At 39.1% G+C, this 16658-nt stretch overlaps 3 protein-coding genes across 3 annotated transcripts; 2 read left to right on the top strand and 1 right to left on the bottom strand.

The window, feature by feature from the left end:
• The first annotated feature begins 22 nt into the window (after nt 1-22).
• On the top strand, nt 23-6404 carry LOC111798092 (uncharacterized). Its single transcript, XM_087125308.1, has 6 exons — nt 23-454; nt 865-1148; nt 1425-1514; nt 1634-1705; nt 1876-1992; nt 5059-6404. Exons 1-6 carry the CDS (start codon nt 97-99, stop codon nt 6229-6231), a joined length of 2094 nt encoding a protein of 697 aa, XP_086981434.1. The 5' UTR covers nt 23-96; the 3' UTR covers nt 6232-6404.
• A 104-nt stretch (nt 6405-6508) lies between these two features.
• Nucleotides 6509-9530, bottom strand: LOC111798095 (ferrochelatase-2, chloroplastic). Its single transcript, XM_023681059.2, has 9 exons — nt 9199-9530; nt 8529-8856; nt 8305-8448; nt 8126-8227; nt 7894-7997; nt 7688-7814; nt 7417-7569; nt 7228-7328; nt 6509-7033 (listed from the first exon to the last, which is right to left on the bottom strand). Exons 1-9 carry the CDS (start codon nt 9282-9284, stop codon nt 6715-6717), a joined length of 1464 nt encoding a protein of 487 aa, XP_023536827.2. The 5' UTR covers nt 9285-9530; the 3' UTR covers nt 6509-6714.
• A 1636-nt stretch (nt 9531-11166) lies between these two features.
• Nucleotides 11167-15542, top strand: LOC111798797 (endoglucanase 16-like). The gene is made up of 8 exons (XM_023682132.2): nt 11167-11448; nt 12657-12869; nt 12952-13152; nt 13225-13302; nt 13374-13523; nt 13594-13702; nt 13790-13953; nt 14996-15542. The coding sequence occupies exons 1-8, from the start codon at nt 11221-11223 to the stop codon at nt 15323-15325; spliced, it is 1473 nt and encodes a 490-aa protein (XP_023537900.2). The 5' UTR covers nt 11167-11220; the 3' UTR covers nt 15326-15542.
• Nucleotides 15543-16658: the final 1116 nt, after the last annotated feature.

The raw sequence follows: 16658 nt of genomic DNA, 5'->3' as shown, positions 1-16658 counted from the left end.
AAATTCCGTTGGCTAAAGTGCACACTAAGAAGAAAACCCATCCTCTTTATCACCTCTCGTTTTCTCTTTCTAGGGTTTTCTCTCTGAAGCTAAACAATGGCTGACGAAGCGCAGTATTCATCTGGTACTGATGCTGCGTCCAATAAGCGCAAGTACGATCACCATCCTCCACCTATGGTCTCCCGTCGCCCGACTGGTTTTTCCGGCCCCATCACTTCCCCCTCCTCCGATTCGGCCAATGCTCCGCCTCCCTCCTACAACAACGTCCCGCCCCCTATGGATGAGATCCAGCTTGCTAAGCAGCGTGCTCAGGAAATTGCCTCTCGGTTGATTATCTCCAGCGGTGGCGTCGGGGCCGGCGCTGGACCTGGCGTTGGGGCTGATGCCAAGCGCCCAAGGGTTGAGAATGGCGGCGGGTTTGATTCATACGAAAAGGGTTTTAGTTCTGGCTCAGGTGACTATAATCTTGCTGTCTCTTTCTTGCATCTTTCATGTTTCTGTATGCATGTCGAACATGTATTGCCTTATTTTTAAATTTTTTATTATAGTGAAGTAGTTTGCACTTTTTATTGCATTTTTGTGGCACATCCCTGTGAGCTATGTTTTAAATTTCAGTATTAACGGGGACATGGGTGATTAAACGTTTCAGGATGTCAGTATTAGTCGTATAGAGAAAGCTTTCTGTCAGTTCTATGGATGCCTATAGATGTCGTAGTTGATTTATTTTCCACTGTCTTCTACCCATGTTTCGAGAGAATTGTTGTTGAATGCTTTTATTTATCTATTTTTTTTAATGTATTTTAAAAATAAGTATTGTTTGCATGATTGGATGCCTATTTGTGACTTTCATCTGCGTGGATGCAGACTTGAAGTCTCACATGTCTAATTCAGCTCCTTCAGCAACGCCTGTTTCCTATGGGTTTCAAGGGACAAGCAAGAAAATCGACATTCCAAATGGTAGAGTGGGTGTAATTATTGGTAAAGGTGGTGAGACCATCAAGTACCTTCAGCTCCAGTCTGGGGCAAAAATACAAGTTACTCGTGACATGGATGCAGATCCCAATTCTGCTACCCGGACCGTTGATCTGATGGGTACTCCTGATCAAATTGCTAAGGCCGAGCAGTTGATTAATGATGTTCTTTCCGAGGTTTGTTTTAGTTTTCAAACTGCATGTGTACTCCTGATCAAATTGCTTTGTCAACTACTATGTGTTGTCTCACCACGTAAAAACATTGACATGCCGTGTAGCAATGGATTTGTTTGGAAAGGCCTTACCAATTTTTCCACTGCCAACATAATATTATTGGCAATATTTTCTTTATAAATTGCATACAAAATCTGATTGAATTGACGCTGTTGGAAGGGTAAGGCATTTAACTTGGCTTGAAAATTTGTTTGTCTAAAAATTTAACATTTGATTCAGGCTGAATCTGGAGGTTCTGGCATAGTATCTCAAAGATTGACTGGTTCATCGGGATCTGAGCAGTTTGTTATGAAAATTCCCAATAATAAGGTTCTTTAAATATTTTTTTGGAATTTCCCAATTTCTGTCATCTACTTTGAGAACATTTTTTTAAAATTTTTATTTATTTATTGGTGATACTTATGATTGTTATGATTTTAATTATCTAGGTTGGCTTGGTTATTGGTAAAGGTGGTGAAACAATCAAAAGTATGCAAGCCAGGACTGGAGCTCGTATTCAGGTTTGAATACATATATGTATATACATTTTTCATGTGTCTTGGAAGTCCCCCCTTCCCTACCATTTTCTTTAATTTCAATTTTGTAACTTGTTTTCACTTTTTCTTTACGTAACATTAATTATTGTATTTAATTTGGTTAACATGGGATTTTGTATTCTTCATTTTCACAGGTGATACCTTTGCACTTACCCCCTGGGGATACATCTACAGAAAGAACCTTACAGATTGATGGTTCAAGCGAACAGATTGAGTCAGCAAAACAGTTGGTTAATGAAGTTACCAGTGAGGTGCGTTTGCAGATTTTGGTTCCATTAAGATTGTTATGCCCTTTTATGGTAGTAGGAACTAATGCATAGTTGAAATCTAATTCCATGGGTTTTTGTGTGAATTTTTTATTTTTGAGGTGCTTGTAATGATTTTTCCTGATTGGATTTGGTTATTTTTGTAATTGTTGATGCAAGGTTGCCATACTATTCTAGAACTCCTTTAGCTCTTTCTATGAATTCTTTTAGTATTTAGTCACCTCAACACCAAGGCGAGCATTAAGGACTCAGTGTTGATGGACGTTAATTGTTTCGTTGCTTTTACATGTTTATTCAGCTTCTTACTGTGATATAGCTGGGATTTGGTATTCATTGACTTCATTTAGATTACACTGTTTTGTGAATATTATGAAATGTTCTGTTTTCTGATTGTGTTCCTTATTGTAAATTGAATGCTTTCTTTTTAAGACACATTCTTGTTACAGTCACGTTTTTTATTTGTTATAATTTTGTACACTAATCATTCTTCAATTCAATGCTTCTGTTTTTCTTTCTGGAAGGAAATAGTTGATACGTTTTTTTTCTCTCATTGTCTCTATGTTGTCTTGTTGGATAGCTGGACTCAATAAGAATTTGGTTTCTTTGTCGTTCGTTAAAAATACTTCTTTTCCCTTCTAAAGTTTACCCTACTTAATGAACTGGAGCTTCTATGAAATTTGTCAAACACTGTTATATACTCAGCATTTGGATTTGTTCATTTGACTATAATGAATATGTTTCTGTGTTGCAAATCTGAAAAATCATTTTATTGCTGATGCTGTTAGTCTCCCCTAGCAGTTTTACTATTTTAATTGTCTTAAACAGTAACTATTGCAGAGCTGTAAGGAGGTTTGTTCCCTCACTATGCTTACTTTCAACTTTGGGGTGAGCTCTGTTTGGATTGGATTGTATATCGACCGTATCAATGCTGGTTTGTAGTTACACTCAAGGAATTAGAAGCATTGGAATATACAAACCTGTTATTGCTTTTGGATCTCTTATAGCTTGAGATAGCTTTTAGGTCTTTTATCCATAATCGATCTGGATTTTTTTATTATGTCTGCAATTGTTTATTCTACATATCCATTGATGCAGATATGGAGGATCTAAGGTTCCTGGGGTTTGGAAATAGGTGAAGTTATTTTTACAGATGGAACACCTAGTTAGTTTTTTTAAGAGTGACTGGTACTTGAAGGGTTCCCATTGGTGATATGCTTGCTCCGTTGGATATTCAGTTTATCTGTCAATATTACTCTTATTAGGTTGTTAAGGTTAAATGATATCTCTCGTATTTAAGATGTCTGCAGCCCGTTTGGTATTATTCTTGGTTTTATATCTTGATTGTGGTATCTGAAAGGTTCCCATTGGTGATATGCTGGCTCCTTTTGATATTCAGTTTATCAGTCAATATTACTCTTATTAGGTTTTTAAGGTTATATGATATCTCTCCTATTTAAGATGTCTGCAGCCCATTTGGTATTATTCTTGGTTTTATATCCTGATTGTGGTATCCGAAAGGTTCCCATTGGTGATGTGCTGGCTCCTTTGGATATTCAATAGTTTATCAGTCAATATTACACTTATTAGATTGTTAGGGTTATATGATATCTCTCCTATATATAAGATCTCTGCAGCCCATTTGGTATTATTCTTGGTTTTATATCGAAGTGTTAATATTGTTTGGATTATGGCCTGTTCAACCGTCACATGTGCTTATTAATTGTGTATCCTGCAACTGATATTGTTATTGGGAACTATTGTAGGGTTAGGGTAATTGGACATTAGTGCACCAACATGGAATCCTTTATGTTGGTGTTATCTCAACATTGCTCTGGTATGGTTCTGAATCCCATATTCTAATGATATAAAGTTAATAATGTGGAGAGAAATTACAGGTTTGCTTGTTGGGTATTCAAGGTCGTTAGTATAATTTGAAAAGTCAACTTACCATACTAACATTCTTTTTCTAGTGGTTTAAATAAATATAGGAGGGTTTCAATCTTTTAGTCTGTCTAGATTTTCTCTCGTAATTTTCGTATTTGCTCCATAATTCTAGGCACGTGTGTTTGTTTGTTGTATTAACTTGCTCATGATTTCTTGTTGGTACTTGTATGTTTTAGTTTTAACATTACCTGATTGTTCATTGAGTTTTTGCCATTGATGGTTATTCTTGAGCAAGTTTTTTAGACTGCAGCCTTGGTTTGCTGGCTAGTTTTGCAGAATAGTCTCTTATTTTTAATCTTCATTAATCATTTACCTCTGGAAGGGCGTCAAATCAGATTATTAATTATTTTTAATTTTTTGATGTAAATTGTCCTAAACTATCTTGTTATTGAAAAAATATTTTCTTATTTTAATCTTTATGGGCTATTTTTATTTACTTATCATGAGGTTATGGTTCATTTTCCTTCCAAGGCCGTTGCATATACTATCAATGTGTTTCTTCTCATCATCCATGTTGCTTCTCAGCCCTTTTCGAAAGTATTTTTCTTTTCAATTATTTTGTGGTAAGAAACTGTGGGCGGTAGACATTTTTTCTCTTCACTATCTTCTACTAGTCTCTGAAGATTTGCTATTCTATAGGGTTGTTAGTTTTAGTTTGATATCCAGCTAGTTGATTCTTCTATAAAAAATTTGATTATTGGGAAGACATTGCTTTTTTTGTGCTTTGCTATGAACTTGTTTGCCTTTTGGGGCAATTAAGTTCATATATTCTGTTCTGTAAAAGCTTTTGTAGTCGTCTGGTTCTCTTTGCACCCATTCACTTCGAATAGGGAGAGGTTGAGCTTCTGCTGGAGTAACTCAATAACTCATCATCCAGTACGGTATGTTGGTGCTTTGTACTCTTCATAATGCAGTATAAGCTCCTTTAATCCCTACAAAATATACTGACTATGGCTTTCCATATCTGGGATTTCGGATTTGACATTTTTCTTCCCATTTCGCATATGAATGTTGTGCTTTCCTATTCTTACCATGCATGGTTATTGTTCTCTCACATATAGTAGAGAAAGATTCACCTTGGCTTCTATCTTCATGTTTTTCTTTCAGAATCGTGTGAGAAATTCAGGTATGTCAGGAGGGTATCATCAGCAAGGTTATCAAACTCGACCCCCTTCAAGTTGGGGGCCTCCTGGGGCTCCTTCAATGCAGCAACCTGGTTATGGCTATGGACAGCAAGGTGGATACTCTGGCCCTTCATCTCAGTATAACATGCAACAACCTCCTTATCAAGGTTATTCACAACCTGCATCTGGTGGATATGCTTCCAATTGGGACCAGTCTACTGTTCCGCCAAATCAACCTGCTACTCAGGGAAGTGGTTATGATTACTACAATCAACAGCCCCCGCAGCAACAGCAGACACCTGGAGCTCCTGGTGCTACAGGAGACAACTCTGGTTACAGCTATGGTCAACCACAGGCCTCTACCTATAATCAACAGGGTTATTCTCAAGATGGCTATGGTGGTGGTTATCATGCACCTCAGGCTGGTTACAGCCAGCCACCTACGTATGATCAGCAAGGTTATAGTTCTGCTCCAAACTATGGTAATGTGGCCAATGCAGCCCAAGATGGGATCAATTCGTACGAGTCTCAGGGGGATTCATCACAGACAGTCCCTCCTGCACAACCCTCTTCGGTGAGCCAGCAAGGTTATGGTGCAAGTCAACAGCCTAGTCCTAACCCAGGGAGCTACCCTCCACCAAATCAGTCAGGGTACGGAATGACTGCACCTTCTCATACTGGTTATGGAAATCAACCAGCCGCTCAAACCGGGTATGGGGCTAGTTATGGACCTCCTCAAACTCAGAAACAACCTGCAAATCCTCCTGCATATGGTCAGAGCACTCAGTCCCCAAGCACCCCGAGTGGCTATGGGCAACCTGCTGCATTGTCGTCTGGATATTCCAGTTCTCAGGCTCCAACGTCTGGGTACACTCAATCAGATTCTGGTTCTCAACGTGTCCCACCATCCAGTTATGGTACTGCAGCTCAGCCAGGGTTTGCGCCACCACCTTATGGTGTTCCTCCAACTAGTCAGCCAGGTTACGGGCAAGCTCCACCACCTTATAGCTCTTCTTATGGTGCTGGTTACCCTCATCCTCCATATTCTTCCGATGGTAACGCAGGTGGAGCTGCTGCTCGTGGGGGCTATGATTCTGCACCATCTGCTCAGTCGGCGCTGCAAAGTGGGGTTGCAAAAGCATCACCAAAGAGTTGATTCATGTATGTGTTGTCACTATAGGTGTCTGTTGTGGAGAACAGTTAACTTCGTTGCTATGATTAGTTTTTTTTAGGCCAGGTAGAATTATGAAACCTCATTAATGTCTGAATTCTTTACTGTATTCGGTTTCGGTTTTGGTATGGTTAAAACGCTTATGGTGCTTTGCTATCCTCCCTTCGGCTTGTCCGTTTCTCTCTAGCGCGTTGCCATCCATGGTTACAGGCTACTTTAAAATACAACTACTTTGTGGAGCTAAAATATGAAATGTGAATCATGAGCAAGAAAACGTAATTCCTCCTTTATTTTCATTTGTGTCTGAATCCATCAGTGTTTGCCCTAATACAAAATTAGTAATACCTTTGATTGCCATGCTGAAATTTTTTGCCTTTTATCTCAAGTAAATTTAAAACGATCATCCCCTCCCCTATCCAATCCATGCAACACTGACCTATTCTACCTATGTCTTGTATCGTTGTATTGTCAAATGAAATTATTCCTAAACGCTAGAAACGCTTTGGGTGAGAGTAACAAGATGAATGCAAGGATTGAACCAAATAACAATCTGATAGGATCAAATCGAAATGAACCACGATCATTTGTATCTGCGGAGCTTGCGTGGGGTGACAATGCCGTAGCAGATGGAAGGGCTTCGACTACTGCATCGGCCAGATCCACAATGAATGAAGACTTGCAGTTGAGAGCGGGCACACGCCCCCAGTTTTCGATCCCAGATTCAAGTGCCAAGTGCTTATACTCCATATCTATCTCCTCAAGAGTCTCGATGTGCTCACTCACAAAGCTAGGAAAAAACAAGTAAAATTACTATAAATAAAAAGCCACACGCTTAAGTTAACAAAGAATACATAAAAACAATGTACAAGATCGAATTTCACCGAACATTTTATTTTTACTTGTTACATGATTCAGTCCCACCACTATTCACTCTATAGGTCCCTAGAACATGAGTTGCATGTGTTTGTGAACAGAACATACCTCACGGGAACGGCTAGGAGGCTTTTGATACCCTTCTGGCCAAGCTCGACAAGAACTTCATCAGTGTATGGCTTTAGCCATTGTACAGGTCCAACGCGGCTCTGAACATGTAATACATAAACAAAAATGAAAATCCAGAAAACAAGAAAAAGATAAGAAACCAAGCCAGGCTCCAAATCTATTACTAACCTGATAAGCAAGAGTATGCTCATTTCCAACCCCTCTGCCCTTCAACTCTTGCATGATTAGGTAGATGCACTCCTCCATTTCATCTTTGTAAGGATCTCCAGCATTCTCAACATAACTGACGGGAACCCCATGTGCACTAAAGAAAATCATAACCTAAGGATGCAAATGCAAATGACCCCTCATTAAGAACTAATCGACTCGGACAACGACAGCCATTTGCTGCATAAACTAAACCATCTCTCTAAAATCAGTTTCAGCAAAAATCAAATACCTCCTGAGGATTAACGAAATTCTTCAGCTCTGTCTGAATCAAGTCAGCCATCGACTTAATATACCCTTCTCGTTGATACCACGACTTTATAATCGAAACAGGCAATGTCGAGAGATATGCGTCTTCCCTGATACGCTCATAGTCAATAAGTCAGTAGCAGAAGTTTTTAATAACAAGATCAACAGTGGATTAGACTAGATCATCACCTGAAAATCTTCTGGAGAACACGAATACTGGACCCAGTTGTCGAAATAGAGTACTGTGGATACAGTGGCAGCACCACAAGTTTTGTTATCCCATCCCTCTTAATCTGCCACAAACAGCAAAAGGTACCATCAATTTTTATGAACTTAAATGCAGTGACGATTAAGAAAGACAATACACGTGGTCAGTATCGAACTAGAAGGCACAGGGAATAAAAAGAACATGTAAACATACTTGCTGAATCGCTTCCTCTGTGAAAGGGTACCAATAGCGCATTCCGACATAGACATTAGCAGATATGTTTTTCTCTTCCAAAGCCATTTTAAGCGCCTGTGCCTAGAACAAGGATTCACAAATTATAAATATTTGAATGTTTTTTATAGTAGAGGGAAGTAATAGAGAGGTCAATCAACCTGTTCATCTGTTATTTTACGCAAAGGTGAGCCACCACCAATTGAAGCATACCCTTCTTTGCTTTTCGGAGCACGAAAAGTAGAAATTAACTTCGCCAATGGCTCTTGGAGAAAACGGAACAACCTCGGGAGCCGAATAATATCCTATGTATTATGAAAAGAATTGAGAACTGATATAAATTGGCATGTTATTAAGGCTAGAAACACAAGATTAAGTAAGATACCGGATCAGCAAATAGGTTGTACAAAAATGGCTGAACATCATCAAGCGTTTCTGGCCCTCCTAGATTCAGGAGCAGAACTCCAACCTTCTCTTCTACTGCCTGAGAGTGAGATTCTAAAGCAAATTCACCATAGGAGACAGTTCCTACTGAGCAAAATGCTTGTCCAAGACGGCCTCTCTTCTCAACAGGGCCAGAAAGTTGTAGCCCCTGACCATTGGAGCTAGAACAAGAAACCACTAATCCTTGAGTTCTAGACTTATCACGAACTTGCAATTTTCCAGAGGATTTACAAGAGAAAGACACAAGAGATTTCGGCACAGAGAATGACCTGAAAAACCAAAAAGCATACGTTGAATTCTTAACTTTGATATAATAATACCTAAAAACGTCTTCAAGAATCTACGCCATTGCGCTGCCATCTTCCACACAATAAGCAAAAAAGTTCACAATGATCAACTCTTGTTATAATCCAGACAACTTCAAGCCGCACAAACATTGCATCACAGTAGTAATTTCATCCAACAATCAGTATAAAATTCACATGGATCAAAATTTTCACAGAATTCTAGATTCCAAAGTAAGAACAAAAGACAACTCAAGAATTCGATCATCAATCTCAAACACAAGCGAAATCTTTAGGGCAGCAGAAGCGATGGATTAAAGAACTTACGTAGAAACCGTGCGATCCGGATTAAGGGTGTTGGAATCGAGAAGCTTCATATTGGAATGAGCGGCAGAGAAAGCGATCGCGTCCATGAAGTCAAAAATCAGAAATACAGTGATCCAAAATCGAAAGTCCACGAAAACCCCAGAAAAATTTGAGCAGTGTTGAACGAAGAACTGAGTGAGTTAGCGACGATCCTGATTATAAATATTTTTTGAAACGCGAATGATGAATTGGAAGGATGAAGAGTCAAAATTGGGGGACGGGAAGATCCGGGAAAGCGTTGATTTGTAGCGAAGTTGCCAGTTTCATTTTGAATTTGGATTTGGGGTTGAAGAGTCTACGCATCCACGCATCGCCCACGTCCCTGCTCTGAAACTTCCTCATTATTCTTACTATTATTTGGGCTTAATTGGGCCTAATTGGGCTTAATTGGGCCAAGCTGTTTTTTTTAATACAAAATAATGTACTTAAAATTATAACCCTTTAAATCTTAATAATTATACTTAAATATAAAATTTTAATCGTAACTTACCAATAAATAAAAAAAATTAAATATTGTATAGGTAAAATCATATTAAATGAAATAAATATATTATAAAACTATATAATTGAAAAAAAATATATAGTTTTAAAAAAATAAACATAAATAATTGATTTTTTAAAAATCATCATATTTAAAAAACTAACAATATATATATATATATATATATATATATATATATATATATATTACACATATTACATGACACGTATACGAGCTCACTTGGGGTCTATGTGCGTGCACGTGTATATAGAAGTATTACACATTCAATTCTACCCGTATTGAAAGTTGAGCTCAATACCATGGTATGATATGATATTTTATGCACGGATGATGATGTCATAGTAATTCCCAGATAGATGCATTAGCCTTTTAACATATATGTAGCGGTGACTTTGTTAGAATAGAAAAATAGGATCGTTATAGAAGTAGCCTGCAGCGAGTACACGCTATTTTAGCATAAGCATCATGAGCATACATGAAGCAGTATAGAAGTGTACATATTGAGTCTTTCGAGTGAATATTGTAGCTGAGTTTCTCGTACCCAACTTTTGTTAATGAGAGAGAGTTTTCTTTGATATCGACAAATTATACGAACTCTTCTCTTTTACCTTCTTTCATGCAAATAATAAACCAAATTCAGTGTAAACGGAGAAAAAAAAAAAACGTGTTCTTCCACAAAGCATCCTTACCTCGTCTGGTGCTCTAATGCGATCGAACTATAGAAACTACTGAATATTTCTTAAAATACTCAAGTCATGTGCTACTCTTACATTTCAAGTAAAGATAAGACACTCATGTACGGACGACGGCGGCGTCTGCTGAAGACTATAAAACTTATTTTGATCCCTTAAATTAGATTAGGGTATCATGTTATTCTTTTCTTTGTATTTATTTTAAGTTCACGTTATTTATTTTCCGTTGTTTTGTTTTAAGATTTTACTGTGAACGTTTAATCTCATGACATCGTTTTATGAAATATTTTAAATGAATGTTTCCGTACTTATCAGTCATGTCATGCAAATGGTAGCAACTTTATAATAATAGGAAATAAGGTCGTCGTTACAGTTGAGATCAGAACTATAGATTATAAATCCAGTAGACTAGATTACGAGATAGGCTTAACATGTTTCATGGTCCCACAGCTAATGCTCCGTCACTCCATAAGAGTATATTAGCAAATATCATTCTCTTTCATCCCAAATGAGAAATTTTGTTATTAAAAAAAAAAAAAAAAAAAAAGTTTGGGCGACCAAAGTTTGTTCCCATCCCCACATAGTTTTCTCCAAAAATAAGCTAAAAAGTAACAGAATCCCATGTTGAGCGTTGTTTTCCAACGAACTTAACGACCCAACGATTTGGCGCCATTAATACAAATGATAGCCATAATTTGTTCCTCCTTTTATTCACCTCCTGCGTTGTTCATTCCATCATCCCCACACCTCTCTCTTTGATTTAGTTGAGAGTGCCCTTTTGGTTTGGCCATGGGGACCATCATCCACAATCTTTCTGCCATGGCCATTCTTGTGGGTTCCCTTCTTTTCTTTCAACCATTCTTTCCCGGGGCTGTTCATGCCGCCGAGTTCAATTACAAAGATGCCCTCACCAAATCTCTTATTTTTCTTGAGGCTCAACGCTCCGGCAAGCTCCCGCCCAATCACCGCCCCGCTTGGAGAGGCGACTCTGCCCTCGACGATGGAAAACTTGCCAATGTTCGATTCCTTTCTTCACCTTTTTTTTCTTTTCTTATTCTCTTTCCTAATCATTTATTAGCGACCTTAACAATAAGGGTCTACACAAAAAATCAGAATGGTTAGGGTTGTGACTCGAGCCACCCAAATAGGGTTGTGACTCGAGCCACCCAAATAGGGTTGTGACTCGAGCCACCCAAATAGGGTTGTGACTCGAGCAACCCAAATAGGGTTGTGACTCGAGCAACCCAAATAGGGTTGTGACTCGAGCAACCCAAATAGGGTTGTGACTCGAGCAACCCAAATAGGGTTGTGACTCGAGCAACCCAAATAGGGTTGTGACTCGAGCAACCCAAATAGGGTTGTGACTCGAGCAACCCAAATAGGGTTGTGACTCGAGCAACCCAAATAGGGTTGTGACTCGAGCAACCCAAATAGGGTTGTGACTCGAGCAACCCAAATAGGGTTGTGACTCGAGCAACCCAAATAGGGTTGTGACTCGAGCCACCTGGGATGGTTAGGTTAACGACTCAAAATAGAGTTCATAACTCATAACCCAACCCAACTCTCTATTTTCATGTTGGGTCATTACAAACGTCTAATATCTTAATTTTCCTAATAATCTTAAAAGTAGGGTTGAGTTGTAGTTGTTGTGTCGTAATGTCACAACCTTCAATGCTCTGATACCACCTATGATACTACCGCCAAAATGTTTTGATACCCAATTGTTGTTTGATACCCAATTATTACATCTTCATGCTTACAACCTTCATGCTTACAATCGTAACCTTAATTTTGGGTGGTCAAGTTGACCCGACAAAAACTATAACCCGCAAACCAACTCGAGTTTTAGTTTTCCAAAAGTTCATCTCAACCCAAACTGGAGAAAAAAAAAAACTATAACCCGCAAACCAACTCGAGTTTTAGTTTTCCAAAAGTTCATCTCAACCCAAACTGGAGAAAAAAAAAAAACTATAACCCGCAAACCAACTCGAGTTTTAGTTTTCCAAAAGTTCATCTCAACTCAAACTGGAGAAAAAAAAAAAACTATAACCCGCAAACCAACTCGAGTTTTAGTTTTCCAAAAGTTCATCTCAACCCAAACTGGAGAAAAAAAAAAACTCAACTCAAGCTGGTTGCTGGTTTAGGTTGGATAATCTAGATTGGTTGGGTTTTTGAGTCATATAGGATAGAAAGCAATTCAATTGGTTTACTTTTGGTGGTTGCAGGTAGACCTAGTAGGAGGGTATTACGACGCCGGAGACAACGTGAAGTACGGACTTCCGATGGCTTTCACGGTAACAACTCTATCATGGGGAGCTTTGACTTACCCAACGGAGCTGGAAGCCGCCGGCGAAATGGAAAATCTTAAAGCCGCCATCAGATGGGGCACCGATTATTTCCTCAAGGCCTCTTCTCATCGCGATCGTTTATATGTCGAGGTAATTCAATCCTCAATATCATCCTCTTCGCGTGAAAATTCTCTATTTATAATCATTTACATAATCATATAAATTGGTGAAGGTCGGAGACCCAGTTAAGGATCACGAGTGTTGGGTTAGACCTGAAAATATGAAGACTCCAAGGACCGTATTGCAAATTAATTCCGAGACCCCAGGTACAGAAATTGCTGCCGAAACCTCGGCCGCCATGGCTTCGTCTTCCATCGTCTTCCGAAGCTCCAATCAAACATATGCTCGTCTTCTTCTCAACAAAGCTAAAACGGTATAAACTTTTAACCACTTAAAAAGTCATTTCATTTCAAATATAACTCGTCCGTTTTGTTTTTATTTGCAGCTTTATAAATTCGCAAAAGCTCACAAGGGAACTTACGATGGCGAGTGCCCTTTCTATTGCTCGTACTCGGGCTACAATGTAATTCTCGCTATCTCTTGATTAGAGTTTTATTGTGTCGAGTTCATCGAATAATTTATGCATTATTACAGGACGAGTTGTTGTGGGCTGCAACATGGCTATACGTCGCAACGAGGAAGTCGGTTTATTTGAAGTATGTTCAAGAAGAGTCGATTAGTGCTAGTGTAGCTGAATTCAGCTGGGATCTCAAATATGTTGGAGCTCAAGTTCTTCTTTCGAAGGTTTTAATAATGTTTTTAATATATTTTCATAAATTGATATTAAAATGATACTAAAATGCATATTATTTAGTTATATTTTGAAGGAGAGAAGGGTTTAGAGACGTTCAAAAATCAGGCAGATAGCTATATTTGTTCTAATCTTCCGACCAGCCCGTACCACCAAATTTACGTGTCTCCAGGTCTTGTATTTATGTCGGGAATTTGTGTTCATATGATATGATATGGTATGATATTGTTGAGTTAATTGAATGAAATGATTTTGATAGGTGGAATGGTTCACATGAGAGATGGAGCGAATACGCAATATGTTACGGGAACGGCGTTCGTGTTTAGTGCTTATAGCGATATCCTTGCAGCCTATAAACAAAACGTTAAATGTAGTGACCAGCAGTTTGACCCGGCCCATCTCATGACCTTTGCTAAGAAACAGGTATGCGAATCTTTATAGTGATATGATATGATATTGTCCACTTTTAATATAAGTTCTCGTGACACTAATGGATATACTTATCTTCCTCGAACAAAATTGTGAGTTCCCATATTGGTTGGGGAGGAGAACGAACGAAACATTCTTTCGTTCATGATTCGGTATTTTGGTGTCCTAGGCGTAGAGGAACCGCACCAATCCATCCTGAACGATACCACCCTGGAAGAGCTAGAATTCTAACGATGAGGGAACCCTAAGAGAGCCGCCGACTTCAACTACCGTCCATGTACGATCCATACTAGATCTGACCAACTGCCCATCCTACCTCCTTTACGTTCTTGACAGCCCATCTTCCCCATTACTTGCAAGCTCCTTCATGCAGGCCCCACTTGGCTCGGGGGGATATAGCTTAGTTGGTAGAGCTCCACTCTTGCAATTGGGTTGTTGCGATTACGGGTTGGATGTCTAATTGTCCAAGCGGTAATGATAGTATCTCCTACCTGAACCAGTAGGACTTATTGACCAAGGGACAGTCTCCCCAGTTTCTATGGGGTGTAGGCTTTTCAAAAGGTAATGGAGGCGTGCAAAGGTTTTCTCGGATATTTTAAAAACCTTTAGAGGAGGCCCCCGAGAGGGAGGAAACCCAAATATAATAGGTTTCCTCGGATATTTTAAAAACCTTTAGAGGAGGCCCGAGAGGGAGGAAAACCCAAATAGGTTTCCTCGGGTATTTTAAAAACCTTTATAGGAAGCCCAAGAGGGGGGAAAACCCAAATAGAACAGGTTTCGTCGGGTATTTTAAAAACCTCTAGAGGAAGCCCGAGAGGGGGAAAACCCAAATAGAACAGGTTTCCTCGGGTATTTTAAAAACCTTTAGAGGAAGCCCGAGAGGGAAGACTACATCTTCGAGATTCATAAAAATACATTCGAGACTCCCAACTTCTTTATTTGATACATGAACTACTCCATTATGACTACACGAGCATAAGTTCTGGTGACTTTACTAATTTTATTTAATTCATTTTAAAAAAATTTTAATTTGCAGATGGATTACTTGTTGGGGGACAACCCACTAGGAAGATCGTTTATGGTAGGGTTTGGGAACAACCCACCAACGCAGGCGCACCACCGCGGCGCGTCGGTGCCAGTGATGCCAGCCAACGCAGAAGTGAACTGCCCAATGAGTTTCGTGAACTGGCTGAACAAGGACACGCCGAACCCCAACGAGCTGACGGGCGCAATTCTGGGCGGCCCCGACCGCAACGACAAGTTCTTAGACAAGCGTACGGTGTCACCCATGACGGAGCCGGTGACTTACACCAACTCCATGGCGGTGGGAGTGCTGGCAAAGCTGGCGGCCCACAAAATCACATGAAAAATAAAACCTTATTTAATCCTTAGGCGGTTTTGAATCGCTAATTGTTAGAACAGTACAGAAGATGTGATTGGTGGGTTACTAGAAAGGAGAGATTCTGAGATTTGGGGATTAAAATGTGTTAATTATTTTTATATTCATGTTTCTAATATTTTATATTTCTATAAACTTTGATTCAAACACAAATTAGATGTCTTTTCCAAGATTTTTGGATTCACATTTGCATATATTTATAATTAATTAATAAAAGGATTATGCTCAAATTTATGTATTTTATATTCATGTTTTACGTGAAAATTTTAAGATAGTTGTTAGTGTTGCTATTACATGCATGTCATAACTTTGATGTATAAAAACGTCATTTAAAATGCATCGGTAAACGATGTCATAGATTTAAATGTTCATAATAAATATTTTAAAAAACTCACGATTGGGTCAGAAATACAAACACATACGATTTGATGTAATTTATCATTTTAAAAACAACCCAGTTCAAGTTTAGATGTGTAGTATTTTCCACGACCCATGCACATGCACATGCACATGGACCCACCAGTTAGGCAAATGATCCCACGATCCCACTTAACATCATGATGAATATAAATGTCTTAAGTCGTAAAGTACATGTCAACACTGATGGGTCCATGTGCATGGTGAGATTGCTTGGTTCTGTTGTCGTTGAAAAGCTGCTAGTCACACTGTTCCAGAGAAGTTTGAAGCCACCATTACTACTCAAAACCAAAAGAGTCCCATGTGCATGGTGAGATTGCTTGGTTCTGTTGTCGTTGAAAAGCTGCTAGTCACACTGTTCCAGAGAAGTTTGAAGCCACCATTACTACTCTAGAGAAAACCAAAAGAGTCCCATGTGCATGGTGAGATTGCTTGGTTCTGTTGTCGTTGAAAAGCTGCTAGTCACACTGTTCCAGAGAAGTTTGAAGCCACCATTACTACTCTAGAGAAAACCAAAAGAGTCCCATGTGCATGGTGAGATTGCTTGGTTCTGTTGTCGTTGAAAAGCTGCTAGTCACACTGTTCCAGAGAAGTTTGAAGCCACCATTACTACTCTAGAGAACACCAAAAGACTTGACCTGTTAGAGATTTCTCTTCTAGAGCTCCTTTTGATTTGAGCTCTTGAATGCTTTTGCTTTACCAGGAGCAGAGGTCTATGAGGCAAGAAGGGGTAACTGAGGTCTATGAAGCTGCTAGTCACACTGTTCTAGAGAAGTTTGAAGTCACCATTACTACTCTAGAGAACCCCAAGGAGATTTCTCTTCTAGTGCTCTTGAATGCTTTTGCTTTATTAAGAAGATTCATGAAACCAACCCAATCTAGA

This window comes from Cucurbita pepo, chromosome 7 (assembly GCF_057944985.1).
Source record: "Cucurbita pepo subsp. pepo isolate OVF chromosome 7, ASM5794498v1, whole genome shotgun sequence".
Lineage (NCBI taxonomy): Eukaryota > Viridiplantae > Streptophyta > Magnoliopsida > Cucurbitales > Cucurbitaceae > Cucurbita > Cucurbita pepo.
The sequence above is the reverse complement of the archived record's forward strand: the minus strand, read 5'-3'. Positions and strand labels throughout refer to the sequence as shown.